The 15,731-nt window shown below is 24.3% G+C and overlaps 1 protein-coding gene across 9 annotated transcripts in view; it reads left to right on the plus strand.

The window, feature by feature from the left end:
• Positions 1-14,300, plus strand: part of LOC145849612 (rap1 GTPase-activating protein 1-like) — a 50,462-nt gene extending 36,162 nt beyond the window's left edge. For 3 of the 9 annotated variants that reach the window (XM_082954640.1, XM_082954657.1, XM_082954587.1), the window contains 16 exons: positions 2,592-2,673; positions 3,087-3,125; positions 3,729-3,800; positions 4,698-4,931; positions 4,991-5,121; positions 5,489-5,590; positions 6,315-6,513; positions 8,108-8,404; positions 8,909-9,078; positions 9,490-9,652; positions 9,868-9,942; positions 12,292-12,390; positions 12,569-12,642; positions 13,055-13,189; positions 13,516-13,672; positions 13,827-14,300. In XM_082954640.1, the coding sequence (XP_082810766.1) occupies positions 2,592-2,673; positions 3,087-3,125; positions 3,729-3,800; positions 4,698-4,931; positions 4,991-5,121; positions 5,489-5,590; positions 6,315-6,513; positions 8,108-8,404; positions 8,909-9,078; positions 9,490-9,652; positions 9,868-9,942; positions 12,292-12,390; positions 12,569-12,642; positions 13,055-13,189; positions 13,516-13,672; positions 13,827-13,919 (2,122 nt within the window). In that variant the 3' untranslated portion in view covers positions 13,920-14,300. Of the gene's footprint in view, positions 1-1,805; positions 2,337-2,591; positions 2,674-3,086; positions 3,126-3,728; positions 3,801-4,697; positions 4,932-4,990; positions 5,122-5,488; positions 5,591-6,314; positions 6,514-8,107; positions 8,405-8,908; positions 9,079-9,489; positions 9,653-9,867; positions 9,943-12,291; positions 12,391-12,568; positions 12,643-13,054; positions 13,190-13,515; positions 13,673-13,826 lie in introns of all 9 variants that reach the window. The other 6 variants (XM_082954648.1, XM_082954595.1, XM_082954614.1 and 3 more) reach the window with 5 other exon arrangements.
• Positions 14,301-15,731: the final 1,431 nt, after the last annotated feature.

Genomic DNA, 15,731 nt, shown 5'->3' on the forward strand with positions numbered 1-15,731 from the left:
ATTAAAACTTGTTAAACTTTAAAAGCGACTTTTTTATATGTCTACAAGACGATACAAACTCGCTTCTTTTTTGCATCTTAATATTATCTTTATCTCTTTCAATTATCTGTCCTAATATATAGTTACTCACTGAAGTTGTATGAATTTTTGCTAGTTTATTGTCTGTTGGTAGATTAATTTTTGCACAAGCCGTTTTGCATCATTTTTGATAGTTTAAAAGTTACGTCATAATCTATTTATGAAAAAATTTTTTTACTTTCATTAGTGATTTTGTTTTGTGCTTTATTTTAAACTTGTTTTGAAGCTGATGAGTGAATAGTCACGAAACTCGAGTCCTTTGAGTTTTGCATCTTTAAATAAACCTTTTTATTAATAAAGCCCTCAAGGTGGGCTCAGTGTGAAAAATTTAATTTATTAAGTTAAATAACTTAATTATATATATATATATATATATATAAAAGGTTTTATACAAAGTTCTGATCGACAGTGCTCGACAAATCAATTGGAGCTTAATATTTATTTAAATATATAAAAACTATAATTTAAACAGCTGTTTCACACATTGAAATGTAAAATTTCATGTGATCGTCAGTAAGTTACAGTTTATTATAATAGTGAACAGAAATTTCGATTTTAGAATTTTTTATAATAATTATGACGTAGTAATGGTACAGTTTATTGTACGATTAGTTGAATTTGAAATACGCTGTGAATATTATTCTATGCTTTTTAGGAAAGTTTAAAAAGGTTATTTTGGAAGAATGTTTTAAGGTATTAGAAAAAAAATTTAGGCTGTTGGGGAACTTTTTTAACAAAATTAAAACCAACTAAATATTAAAACAAAATAAAATCGAAGCGGCAAACACGAGTATTTTATAGCATTTTATAACATTTTTCCCCAACAGCCTAAAATTTTTTTCTAATACCTTAAAACATTCTTCCAAAATAACCTTTTTAAACTTTCCTAAAAAGCATAGAATAATATTCACAGCGTATTTCAAATTCAACTAATCGTACAATAAACTGTACCATTACTACGTCATAATTATTATAAAAAATTCTAAAATCGAAATTTCTGTTCACTATTATAATAAACTGTAACTTACTGACGATCACATGAAATTTTACATTTCAATGTGTGAAACAGCTGTTTAAATTATAGTTTTTATATAATTAAATAAATAAATATATATATATATTTATTTATTTATTTATTTATTTATATATATCTAACAACAATCTTGTTTTGTTATAAATTAAAGTATAAACAACATGACGACTATATTGACAGTTAAGCTAAATAATATAACTCATTGTCTTAACTATTCCAATTATTTTTGAAATTTTCTCGCGTCCATTTAAACGTTTTATATATATATATTGAGTGTACAAGTTTGATAAGAAAATTCTCAGTTTTAAAAACTTTTAATTTTCTGAACCTTTCGAACGCACACAGAAACAATCACAAAATTCTAAATTAGTAAGCTGTTTTTTGTTCTTAGAATTAAACTAAAATCTAACAGTTTAAACCATTTTCGTCCAAAATTCTTAATTAATCTAATCATATAGGGTATACATAATTAATTAGATTCAAATATAATCAATTAAAGTTCATCCAGCATAATGTTTTAGAAAAGTTTATGTTAAAGTTTTTGATTTTTGTTTGATTTCAAGTTTAATTTTTTTAGTAAACAGCTAATTGTTTTTATTTTTCAAGTAAAGTTAGTTTTAGTGTATTTTACTTAGTAAACTTAATATTAGTTTAGATAAACATCATTTTTTTTTTAATATAGTAAAACCTTTAGCTGCGGAGAAACAAAAATAGAACATAAAAACATTAGATCACCAGTCACTGTGTACTACACATTATGTGGACCACTCGCTTTCCGAAAAAAACAAAATAACCAGATGTGTTCCTTACATAAATGTAGCAGATTAGCTTGCGAATTAGTTAAAGAAGAAACTAGTTTGACAAAGCACAACCATTGTAAAGATAAAAAAGTTTTCGTGGACAAAAATAAAATTGTCGATAGCCCAAACTCATCACGACGCCTTAGATGTCGTCGACTAGCTGTTAGCGCACCTGGGTCTGTTGACGACCCTAACTTTTCACACGTACAGCCATTGAACGTGCAACTGCAAGATTCAGGATTAAGGAGATACACAGCAGGAGACGAGGAAGAAGTACAGGAACAGAACTCGAACAGAAAAAACACAATTCGAAAGAAGCTTATTGGTACTCTCCACAGACATGCAACTATACCGTCACAGAAAAAAATTGAAAAAATTGCTGAAGCAGCTGTATTAGCTACTTACTTAACTCAACTTGAACACGAGTAAGTACATAGGTATTATAATATTAACTGTTGTTTGGATCAAGTTGAAAGGTTCTATGTAACTAATCAGGAAAAGTATAAAATACATAGCAAACTTTTTAATTTTTTATTTTTGATCAAACTTTTATATAACATTAAGTAAGTATATAGTACTGAAACCAAATGTAACACGTTTTTGATAAAAAAACTGCATTGCAATGACGATTACCTTTATACTTTTTTCTATTTAAAGTAAAATGTATTTACATGTTACAGCAAAGAATCAGGCTCTGGACTTTTATGTGAGTCTTGTCCTATACAGGATGAAGCTAGTAAATCAAGTAGTGAAACAACCAAGGTAAGCATAAATTTTAGCTTTTTTAAAGAATAGGTTGTTTATTAAACTTATAAGAGATGTTAAGGGTAAATTTTCTTAAAAAAATATTTAAGCTTACTTTTTTTTTATTTTTTTTTTAGAAAATAAACTAAAATACTGAATGTTTTGATTGTATTACTTTTACGATCATTAAGTAAAACGTTAAACTTTAACCATTTACGTATTGTTTTATCACACTAACACCAATGCTAATTGTTGTAACTGCTGTCATATAAATCCGCTGGTTTATAAAAACAAATGTTGTTTATGAACACGCATTGTCTTTTTTTTTTGCTAATACATGTAGTAAAATTTCTTTTGCTGAACTTGCTTTGCACTTTTTACTTTTTTTAAACATACGCTTACGTGAAAATATTTAGTTTTTTATGTCACAGAATACTGAAAACTTTTTCAACTTATTGGAAAAAATGCAGGTAAGATATACACTGATTTTTTTAAGTAGATTTAAACGTGTAGCTTGAAAGAACAGTTATAGTTTTTGCATGATTTTTTTTATACTTTGTGTCTGCCGTAAATAATTAAAGGTGCGACTTTATAAGCTCATTAAACTAATTTCTGTTTGTTTAAATTGATTTTTTATCTTCTTCGTACTTTCACTGTCTGAAAGCTTTTATTACTGGAAAGCTTTTATTAATTTTATAAAGTCTTGAATAGCTTTCATTGATTGTTTTCATATAACTTAATTCAAGTAAATGAATTTATTTAGTTTTTACTTTTTGTATTTTGTATAAAAGTTCACAATTATGAAAAAAACACTTTCTTCGATATAAAGTCATATAGTATAGCAAGTTTTTTACAACATTGATGCTTTAATTAACTTAGTTATGCTACTTTTTTTTTGACGCAACGAAAAATGTTTAAGATTTTGTAACTATTAGTTGAAATTTATTTTAAAATATGATATAGTTATGTAATACCTAAATAAGCAAAAATAGCTTAAAAGATGAATGTTTCATTAAGCTAAACTTGATGACTTGTGTTTTTTATATAAGTTAATATACTATATAAATTTATAGGGAGGTAGACTAGACGAACAACGTTGTTCTTTCCATATAGCATCTGCTGCTTTATTTGATCAACCACAACAGGTTATTTAATTTATTTTGATCTTAAAACTCACAAACAAGTTTGATTATTACTGATAAAAAAGTATAGTTTAGTTTTTAACACATTTAAAACTCACAGAATTCCGTACAAAAAATGCTCAATATTCTTTGACATAATTTAGTTATATTTTGTGTTTTTATAGTAAAACTTAAGACGTGTATTTTTGATAGTTAGAAGAAAAGTTTATTCAGATATCATTATTCAAAAGGTAAAACAGTCTATGGTAAATAATAAAATGATAAATAATAAAATATTTTTTATTTTAAACTTTGTTTTTTATACTTTGTTTTTTATACTTAAGTTAGCTAAAAGCATAGGCATTTTTTTTAATAATATAAAAGCAATAAACAATTTTTACATATTTAATTTGTAACGATTTTTTTTTATACATGATTTCATAGGAGTGTAGTTCTTTCTTTCTTTACTTTATGTTTTATAAATTTTACATTTTGTCTATACAAAAAAGTAAAATATTTTCAAAGTATGATTTGAATCGTTAAGCTATAAACGTGTCAAATAGAAACGGTAAAACTTATTCTATAACTTTTATAATTAAATTATTATTACCTTATATTTTATTTCGAAATTAATATTAATATAATTATAATAAGTATTTACACAATCGGTTTTCGATAGACCTTGCATCAATTAGCCGCATAGAATTCAAATTAAACCAAAACAAATACTTTTGAGGGTTTTTATAGATTTGTTATCATTTTTATTTAATTGCTATTATTTTATCTTTAAAAAAAGTTAAAATTGAATCGATTTTTTATGAAACTTTGTAAACTAACTATAAAAATGTGTACATAAAAATTGGTAAATAAAGAAAACAGCTCTTGACAAAAACAATCTATACAAGTTTTTTATTTTCAAAGGTCGTACCTACCAAATCTCAGGAATATCCGAGTATAATTGATGTACTAAAACAAGGTGGTCCGTATCCTCAGATTATTCCTCCTCCAAACGGAGGTTATTGGATTCAAGGATTTACTTCTTCATGCTCGCATTTAAAAACTGAAGATGAAAGTTTAGAAGTACATCCTGCTACAGAATCTAAAATTTATATCGATGATACAAAACATATTTACAGAAATCATTTTATTGGATCCGTTAGTCTTTTTTATTTAACTCAAATTTAACATCTATAAATAACTGTTATATTTGTTAGGATCATTGCAACTTTAGTGCAAAAGATCTGACGAATGAAAAAATTGGACATGTTGTAATGTCGGTTAAATTTGAAAATGATAAAACAAAAAGCAAAGAAAAAAGTTACGGAAAATGTAGAATTATTTTAAGGTTTGTATTTGTTTAGATTGCTAGTATTTACTATATGTTGATAAAACTTAAATAGACTCAATTGCTTAGTCAGTTCTCATGAATTTTTTGCAATACTATTAATTTATCTAATTCTAATTAATGTTTTTGTTCGACCTAAAATGTTTTACTTTAAAAAACTGATTTTCAAAATATAAAAGAAAAAGTAACAAATATTTTTCTAACATAAAACCTAAAGTTTTTTCAACATATTTTGTAAAAAAGTTTACTCAGTCTTTTTTTTTGTTTTTTTAAGTTTCAACCAAGCCTTGGGTAAAATTTATATAAAGTTTAGATAACAAAGTAGTTATATTTCGAAACCAATAGGACTTTTATATTTATTTTTTAGATGTCAAGAAAACACATACAGTGGAGTTTTTACTGTAAACCAAGAAAGCGGAGGTCTCATGCAATGGGCAAAAGAGTTATGCCCTGAACTAAATGTTGAAAAGTAATTTTTAAAATACATTTTGCTTCATTTTTAGTTTTTTTTTAGCTTGTTAGAAAAAAAATCTTTTAAGTTTAAACACAAGTTTTATTTTAAATGAATTTTTATGTTAACTCTAAAGAAACTCTTAAATTTGCTGATTTTGACTCATAAAGTTATTTTAATTTACCAGTTTAAAGTATAAAATGTGCACATACTAATAATATATATGTACATAAATTATCAATGTTATACTAATATGATAAATAGAATTATCTTTATTATTTTTCTAAAAATGTTTACTCTACATTCACAAGAAAAGAATGATTATAAGTTGTAACAGTTGATATATATCAACATTACGTAAAAAAAATAGTATTGCATAATTAATGCACAAAAAAATTTGAATTTCTCATAAGTTAATCGAAAAACTTTTTATTTATTTTAAATTTTCAATACGTAGGCTATTACTTGGCTAGTAAATTGAGGTTGCCAAATTGTCTTTACCTTTTAGTTTTAGTAAATATAAGCTTCCTCAAACTAAGTGGTGCTTTATCTATAACACCTATATTCGAATTACATTTTTAGTTTTGTTTGTATACTTCATATAAAGTAAGTTTGAAATGTAAATTTAATGGTTAAGACTTCATTTATGTATAGTTTATTTATTTTTTATCTAACTTTCTAACTTTTATAGTTAAGTAGTCTTTTTTTAGTAGAGAAACAGTACTAAATACTAAAATTGCAGGTTTGATCCTATTAACTCAGCAAACTGTTGGAATACAATTTTAGCTTTCGACGAACACAATGAAGTTGCTCATTGCAAGTTTGGCTTGTTGTACCAGCTTCCTAATCAAACTAAAGAAGAAGAACTGTTCAGTAATAATAAAGAATCTCCTGCGTTTAGAGAGTTCCTGGACTTTTTAGGAGATCGCATTCAACTCGAGGTATTTATTAAACTTTTTTTCTTGTAATATGTATAACTTAGTTACTTTATATTCTTAACTTTTAAATGTCAGTTTTTCAAAAACTTTAGTTCAAACATTTACTACATTAATGTAAATAAATTTACTATCTAATAAGTCTCATAGTTTGTTTACTTTTCTGTTTGTTATAAAATTATAATTAAAACTAAATACAGTTAAGTAGATTATAGAAATATCTGATACGGATGAATAAAGTATCACATAACTTTAGAGTGGTCTTTAAAACTATAAATAAAACTTAAACATAGTTTAAATTTTCATCTTAACTTTTAGAAAAGTATACTGTTTATTTTTCTTGTTATCAAATTTATAAACCTTCAAAGCTAGTAAAAACTCATAACTTTATAACAATAAGTTTGAAAAAAACTCTAAATTTATATATTCTTTTTTAATTTTAAATCTTAAAAATTGACCTTAGAATTAATTTCAAAAGTGAGTATATTAATTTTTATGTAGTTAAGCTTGTTTTATATCATGTGGCGGCTCATTAATTGAATTTTAAAGTAAATTTAAAATACAAATATTAAATATGTACAATATACAACACAAAAGAAATTTTGTAACGAATGTTTAATTTAAAATCACAGATAAAATATAAGTAGAATTTTTACTTTATTTTGTTTTAAATGATGTATGTTATAAAATTTTAATAGTAGTATTACTTTTAAAAATAAAAATTTATTAATTTTTTGTGCAATATGTTACTATTCATTTTATTTACACATATTTTTAAGCATGATAAAAGTAGTTCTAGACTAACTACTTCTTTTTTTATCTTTTAAACCTTGATAATAGATAAAACCTCTCATTATTATTTAAATAAACTTGTAAACACTTTTTGAACTCAAAGGTTTTTTTATTTTTAATTTTTTATTTTTAGTTAAAAACTTTTAAGTTCTTTAACTTTTGAACAGTTGGTATATTATATAATTTTTTTGTAAATTTCAAAGTTTTACTAATTTGTAAGGGATCTTTACATTTAAATTGTAAAAACTTTCTTTCTTTTTTTGATTAACTTAAATGGTCTTAAATGTAGTTCAGCTTTAAACTTTGTTAAAAACTGTTTTTCAGTATCCTTAATTTTTACTAAATATTTATTTTGCTATGAAATATTTTATTTTCTATTAAACAAGATTTTTTTAATAATTCTAAGGAAAAAACAAATAATTGTTTTAATTTTTAGCTAGTACCAAAACCTTTGAGTATCGAAGTTTAATTTTTTATACAAAAATATATTAATTGTATTTTACATTATAGTAAAACTGATTTATCAAATGTGTTTAAGATCGCTATAAGTTATACTAAATGATTAAAAAACTAACATATGTTCAGTTTTAAGGAACATATGCTTACTAAAATCTAATAAAATATGACGTTTTTTTATTTTAAAACAGTTTTAGGTGTTTTACTGCTTTACTTAGATTGGATTTATTGTCTTTTATAAAACTGTACTATTCTTAACTTAAAAAAGTTACCAAAGCTAATCATTTATAGAAGTTCAAAAACTGTAAACTGAAAAAATTAATAACATCTAAAAATCATTTTACCTTCTTAGGGACACACTGGTTTCCGTGGGGGACTGGATGTATTCAACGGACACACGGGTAAAGAATCAATATATAGGAACTTCAGAGGTCAAGAAGTCATGTTTCACGTGTCAACTATGCTGCCTTACGTAGATGGTGACAGACAGCAACTTCAAAGAAAACGTCACATTGGAAATGATGTCGTTTCGTTGGTATTTCAGGAAGGAAACACTCCCTTCGTACCGAATATGATAACAACAAGGTTTCTACACGCCTACATTGTCATCCAGCCCGTTGAATCATGCACAGTGAATACTAGATACAAGGTTGATTTTATAATGTAATTTAGTTTATTTAAATTTAACTTATTTAATCAGTTTAGCATTTTTCACTTTGTTAATAGTAACTAGAGTTTTTTTTTGTTTGTAAGAAAAGTGAATATGTCAAAAAAGAGTTTTGTAAATACTTACATAAACTTCAACCTACGAGTACTTATTAAAAAACTATATTTTATTAAGATTAAGCCTATATATTTTACAATTTAAACAACCTTCTAAAACTTAAGTTAATACGTCTTTTTAACATATGTAGTATTATATAATCTTTCACATTATAAAATAGTACTATTTTTAGTTAGTGAAAACAGATGTAGTAATCTAAAGGAAACAAAATACTCACTACAAAAATTGAAAGTATATTAAATCTTTATATACTTTTTAAAAATAAATTTGTCTTGTTACTTAATTACTTACTAATCCTTTTTTTTAATTAAGTATAAATCATAACTACCAATCGAGTTTAAAAACTAACGTTGAAGTTAATCATTTAAGGTGAGCGTGACTGCTAGATCTGACGTTCCAACGTTTTCACCCGAACTTCCTGCAGTTTCTGTTTTTAAAAAAGATGAAAAGTTTAAGGACTGGTTGTACTGTAAGTTGATCAACGGCCAGGCTCACTGCTATAAATCTGTAAAGTTTTCCCACATGCAACGTCGAACAAGGTAACGCTACTATTGGATGTTTTCAATTTAACTTTTAACAAAGCTATAAATACAATAATTCATGTAGTTATTCTTTTTATTAATTATCAATATAAATTTTAAAGTTAAAAAATTACAAACATCGTTTAAATGACTTAATAATTTTTCTGTTTTATAATACAACCTTCAAATAAATAAAATATTTTAAGTATTCTTCTAATAATCTTTCAAAAAGAAGGTCTTGATTATTTAACTTTTTAAAACTGAGTTTTAGCTTTTTTTTTTTGATAAGTTTAAATTTTCAAAGTGAATAAGTTTGTTTCTAAAGTGCAGTTTTACATCAGCAAAAAAATTTTTAAGAGTACTTTTACACTTATTTATATAAACTTCTGAGATCTACGTTTCGTTTTTATCTACTTATTTTTTCAACAGAGCGATGTTAATGTCGATGCTTTACAAAGATTTGCGAGAAGGTACAGACTTACTACTTGATCCCTCAGCTAATGTTGACACTGTCAGTATATCATCTATTTCTTCTGAAACAGTTTCTAGCAGTAACAAGGAGTCATCAACCAGTTTTTATGAAACATTTAAGGTACAATATGTTTTCTCAAATAACCTACAAACTACAAATGACGCGTAGTAAGCAGCTATGTATCAAAATAATGATTTAACTTTGATAAATTCGTTCTGACAACCATCTACTTTACTTTTTCAGTTAAATTTTGTAACTTTATTTTGGAAAATTCCTGCTTCTAATGAAGTCAAATTATCTTAAAGCGCTTTCTTTAAAATTGAGAAAATTTTCAGAAGTATCGGTCAAAAAGTAATTCCGTTGACACATTAGGTAGATTACCGAAAATGCAGCGGGTCATGAATGTTTGGGTAAAATAAGTGTGAAACAGAAACTATTTTTGTGTAAACATATCACGTCACGATTAATATACACTGTTTTTAAGTCTCAACATAATAACAATGCGTGGTGAACATTCATGAATTGCATTTTTTGTTTTTAAATTAAATACATTATTAGCTTATACTAAAGTTATTTAATCAATAATAATTTAAAATTTAATATAAGTAGTCTAATATTTTAATTATAACAAGTTTTTTGTTAAAAATAGTTACAAATATGCAACACCTTAATCAATATATAATAACTAAAACTAATTACACCAGCGTAATAAGTTGTTTCACGAAAAGGACCTAAATTTAGTTTAAATTATTCAAAATTGTTCAATTTTATAAAAGTACAGTAATCTAATAAAAGATATAGAATCTTCAAACATCTATAAAGCTGCAAACTTTTAATATCAGATAGTAATAAAGTGGTACAAAGAATACTTAAATAAATTTAAACATATGTTTTAAAAATATTATTTTTAATGTTTTTGTCCGATATCAAAAGTAGTAATCAAAATAATTAAGCTATGCTGATAGTATATCGTAAATATATTTGTTTTGAAATGTTATTAAAATAAATATAGTTATTAGACTCAAAAATTAAGTATTAAGAGAAGTTTGTCATTGATAATTTATAATACTAAAAATTTCCATAATTAAAGTATTTTATTTCAGCTTGTTTAGTTTTTTACTGAAATATATTTTTTCACCATATTGTTTTGTTCTTACTTTTGCAATAAAAGAAGTAAAATCAAAAAGTTTTAAAAGTTACATTAGTCTTGTCTTTATGAAATAGTTTTTTTTTAATGAAACATAAGTTTTTTTTAACTAAACAAATACTATCTTATTATACTTAGTAAAATATAAAGAATAAAGATAAGAAGTTTGTTTACCTAATGCTTCTTCAATTATCAATAATGTAATTTTAGGTAAATATCGTAAAGTTTCTTTTCTAAAGATAGTTGTCTTTAGTTTACCACTAAATACAATTCTAAGCTGAAAAAATTATTAAAAATCTTGGTATTGTTTTAATCCCTACAAATTTGTAAAATTATTCTAAGCTCTAAAATAAGTTCTAAGCTTCTAAGTTTTTTTTTTGAAAATTCTAATCAGCTTTTAGCTAGGTAAGAGCGAATACTTCCTTAAATAGCCTTAGAACAATGGTAATTTAATGTAATTTAATTTAAGGTATTTTTACTCTGGTTTTTTAAATTAACTGTAGCTTCTTACAGGTAGTCCACAAAAACGTTTCTTACAAAAAGTACCATACTTGCGTCAAACTTTTGAAATTGAAAACTTACGAAAAGTCTAACTCATTAATCTTAATTTTTTATCGTGTTTTGATTCAGTTTACTTTATTTTTCAGCTGCAAGATAACATTTTAAAATGGAAAGCATACCAAAAAAAATTAATTATGTACTTTATGTTGCATAAGTAGAGTTCAAGTTATTTATTTACAAAAATTTCAAATATTAAGAGTACATCTTACATTTCTTCCTTTCCTTTAAACTCCTTTGGTGTTTTTAGTTTTTTTATTGACTAGAAAAGTTTTTTGCGGACTTTACTTTATGAAAACTAAATTTTAGCATGGTTTGTTTGTGTGAAACAACGTAGTTTTGTTTATTTATAAAAAAAATTTCTACTTATAAGTAAAAGATACATAGTTGTTGTCAATATTACTAAAAAGTAATACAATTAGTTTCAAAATAATCTCAATATGTTTAAAGGACTAAAAATACTATAAGAACCTCATTAGAAAATGTTTTATAATAATATTTAACTAAAAAATTACTTTTTTTTTATAAACTCTTAAGTACTAAAAAAAAGTTTCTAGTTTAAAACAGTTTAGTGATATTGTCTTTAGTTATTTTCAACACAGCAATTTAAACACATTGTTTTAATTTACCAAAAATTAAAGTATATTTTTAGTTCAAAAAAAAAGAGTTTGTCTTGATAACATTTTATAAATTAAACAAGTACGAAGTTTTTTTATTCACTACATCAGATTTTCGAGCATTTTTACTAATAATAAATGTTTTTTAAACATACTAAATAACATTTTAATTAAAAATACACTTTGTCCTGTTTTACTCGAGCTCGTCATTTTTTATTTTATTTTCATACAAATTTATATTTTTTACTAAAATGCCTTGTTACTCATTGCAACAAAAACTTTTTTCAACTTTTATTCGTTATGTTTTAATTACCGAACTAAACTTAATGAAACTAAATAAATATAGTTAAACTAAGGGTTAGTTGTTATTTATCAAATCTTATAATTTTTGGCACCAAATCGATCATTTTAAGAAACAACTTTAAATTTATTTGCAGAAATTAGCAAACCGACGGCGAAGAAACTCAGAAGAATTAAACTCTAGCCCTACAATTTTTCATGGCAAGACCGAAAAGTCGTTACCGAAATCTAGTTGCGTCAGTTTTCAAATACGTACAAATTTCTTATCAATAAGACCTTTTTACTTTTATGTTACATTACTTATATACGTAAAACTGCACTACTTATATGCTTTTTGAGCTAAATCCGATAAAAACAAAGCATATGTTTGTTGTATGTAAACCATATTTTTCAATCAATATATTTTTAATTTAGGACGAAACACAACCTTCAATGAATGCAAACAACACTTGTACTAACCATGCATTACAAAATAATGAAAATAGAAAGTAAGAGTTTTTAGCTGATGTATCTTAATGATATTATACTGGATATTTGAAACCGCGCTACTTTTGTTCTCGCGGGACTCATCTTTTTCAATAAGATAAATGTAGCTACTTTTTTACTTTACTTGTTATACAGTACAAAGTATTAGTTCAAAAATGTATATATTTGTAGTAAAACTGAAATTTAGTTTGAATGTTGAGAAAGTTAGGAAAATTATTTTTTTACGTTTGCTTTATATATACTTGGTTGCCGTCAGCTAGCTATATTAAAAGCTTATGGGAACGAAGTACCGTGTAAAAAAAACGTACATTGTATTATTTATACAGTATTATACACATAACTTTAATAATTCATTTATACTTTGGTGTATATACTTTCACTAGTTTACATATTTTACAAACAAAAATTTTTTAGAGATAAATCAATGACCAAAACGTCGAAAGTTGTACACGAAAATTCAAACAACAGTTCAAACAAGGTTTTAAACGGTACAAAAAGCTTAAATACTTTGCTAGTTGACAAAAATGAAGCTGAACAACTATGTCTTAGGTTTGTTAAAGCTAAATGTTATTTATGTCTACTTGCTAATTTAATATATTTTTCGCAAAAGCTAAACAAAATAATAAAAAAATTACTACTAATCTATCGAGCAAACTGCTTTTTTATGTTTATGGCGGTTATTCTCAACATTCGTTAAAATAACTACACATATGTATTTTGAAAACATACTTGAAGTAAACTTACAAATAGAAAAAAATTTAGATAGTATTTAACGCCATAAATTTAAGAAAGAAATAATTTAGTCTAAATTAGTTTTAAAAATTTTAATTTGTAATATTAGTGACATATTTTTTACTAGCTTTAGTTTTATTTAGTAATTCATCTCTAAACTTTGGATCAATACCTGAAAACAAAGAGCAAGAATGCTATGAAAACAACAATTTCCAAAATGAAATAAATTTCTTAAAGAAAAAATTGCTACAATATGAAAACTTTAAAAAAGAAAACACTATACACAAAAAAGAAATACAAGTAAATTTACAAACTATGATGTTTTTTAATAAAGACTATCTTTATACTTACAATCTAATGTTGTTTAAAATACTTTAATAGTTCGTTTTAATGTTTGGAACACATTTTTACAATCCTATTTCGCATTAACTTATCTAAATTTGTTTTACTTAAGACGCTTCGTAATCAAATCAGACAGTTCACAAAGGAATCACCTAAATTTAAAATGAAAGGAGTTACTGCAACAACTGAAGAACATTTGGTTTGATTTTAGTCAAACTTTAATATATTACTGCCGAAATCTTTTAATTTAATGTTGTAAAGTTTTTATATTTTTGCTTTTTTTTTTTTTTGCTGCAGTAATATTGTTTTTTTGTTCTGATCTTAGATTTTATATTCTTAAAAACAGTTTAAATTTTAAGTCTTGTGTTTTTTATTTATTCTTCAAAATTTTACAAAAAAGCAATAATTTCTTCAAAAATTACTACATTGCATTTTTCTTTTCCATGCCTATAATTAAAATTGAAAAAATAAGTTAAGCTATCTTAGCGAGTTAAGTATCATTGTTTTATTAAGTTTTAATAAATTCTTATTATTAAATAAGTTTCAGAAAAATAGTTCTCAATATAATTTTTCGATCAAAACACTTATTTATTTATTCAGACTTTGCATTGTAAAGCTAGAACTTTTTCATTAAAACATCAGGGTTCTAAGTTTAAATTAGTTTAGTCGTTTTTGCTAGTAACCTTTTAACCTCAAAACTGTTAAACGTAAATACTTGTAACAATTTTAACTTTTATTTATAACAAAAGTAATATATTTTAAAGTTAATATAAAAATCTCACAAGAATGTGATAAATATATTTTTACTGTTGTTCAAGTCAATAAATTATAATACGTTAACAATAAAGAGTTTTTAGAGTGTTATGTAGTTCACTTTGCTACGAAAAAGTATAACACAAGTTTAAACTAAAAATAATATTAAGAATTTTGTAGTTTAGTTACTTAAACACAAATATTTTTAACAACTTCGTAGTTATAAATAAATAAAAATTGTCTGTATAAATTTAAGTAGTTGATTTTTTATTTGTTATATAGATTTTGAAGCTTTATTTTTTCCAAAAAGTAGCTCTTAAGGACAATGATACTGTATTTTATACAAAATTTTAGTAATATATATTCAATACAGACTTTTTTTCATAATAAAATATATTTAAAACAGTTTATAGTTTCTCGGTCTTTTACTTAAAGGTTTTTTATGTACTTATTATTTTGTAAATTCCACTTTTAGTTAGTACTTTAATTAGTTTGACGTAATGAAAACTTTTTGTTATAAACTTTTGAAAGATTTTAAGATTTGTTATAATTAATGGAACACATAAAAACTATTAATAAGTTTAAATAAACATTTATCAAAATTTTAAACTTAGCATAGTTTTTTTAATTGGCAGTTTTTTTTTACAAACTTATAAAAAAAATAAAGTCAAAGTTATACGTAAACATAAAACTTGTTTTATCGAACAATATATTACTATACAAATAAATTTATTTTCAATAAATATAAGACATCTTCAAAAATTTTATCAAGTTTTAGTAAGTATAATACCTATTCGCTATCATGCTAACAAAACCGAATTGAACTGTTTTACTTTTGCGCAATCCTTTATTTTTTTGATCGTAACATTTAAAAATTGTTTCGTCTTTGAACAGGTTACTTCATTGAAGGCGTAATAAATTTTTCACAGTAGTTTCTTTTGCACGAAGTTTAAAATATTTTTTAAATACTAATTAGTTTTTTTAATCCGTTAATTTATTAAAAAATAACCTACCAAAAAACTTTAATTTAAAGTTATATCATTCTAGACCAGAGTTTTCCAAGTTTTTTTTTCAAAAACCCCCTTTAAAGAAATTAAAAAAGCTATGGCCCCTCCGACAATATTTCTAAAAAGAACTACCATTAAAAACGCTCAAGACTTTCTTTTTATTTTGATCTTCATTATCAACTCCAGAATATCTAGTGAGGTTTCAAATTATGACCTCATGGCCCCCTAAACTTCTGTAATGGCCCCAAAGGGAGCTA

The sequence above is a fragment of the Thalia democratica genome, chromosome 1 (assembly GCF_965202585.1).
Source record: "Thalia democratica chromosome 1, ktThaDemo2.hap1.1, whole genome shotgun sequence".
In the NCBI taxonomy this organism is placed as follows: Eukaryota; Metazoa; Chordata; class Thaliacea; order Salpida; family Salpidae; genus Thalia; species Thalia democratica.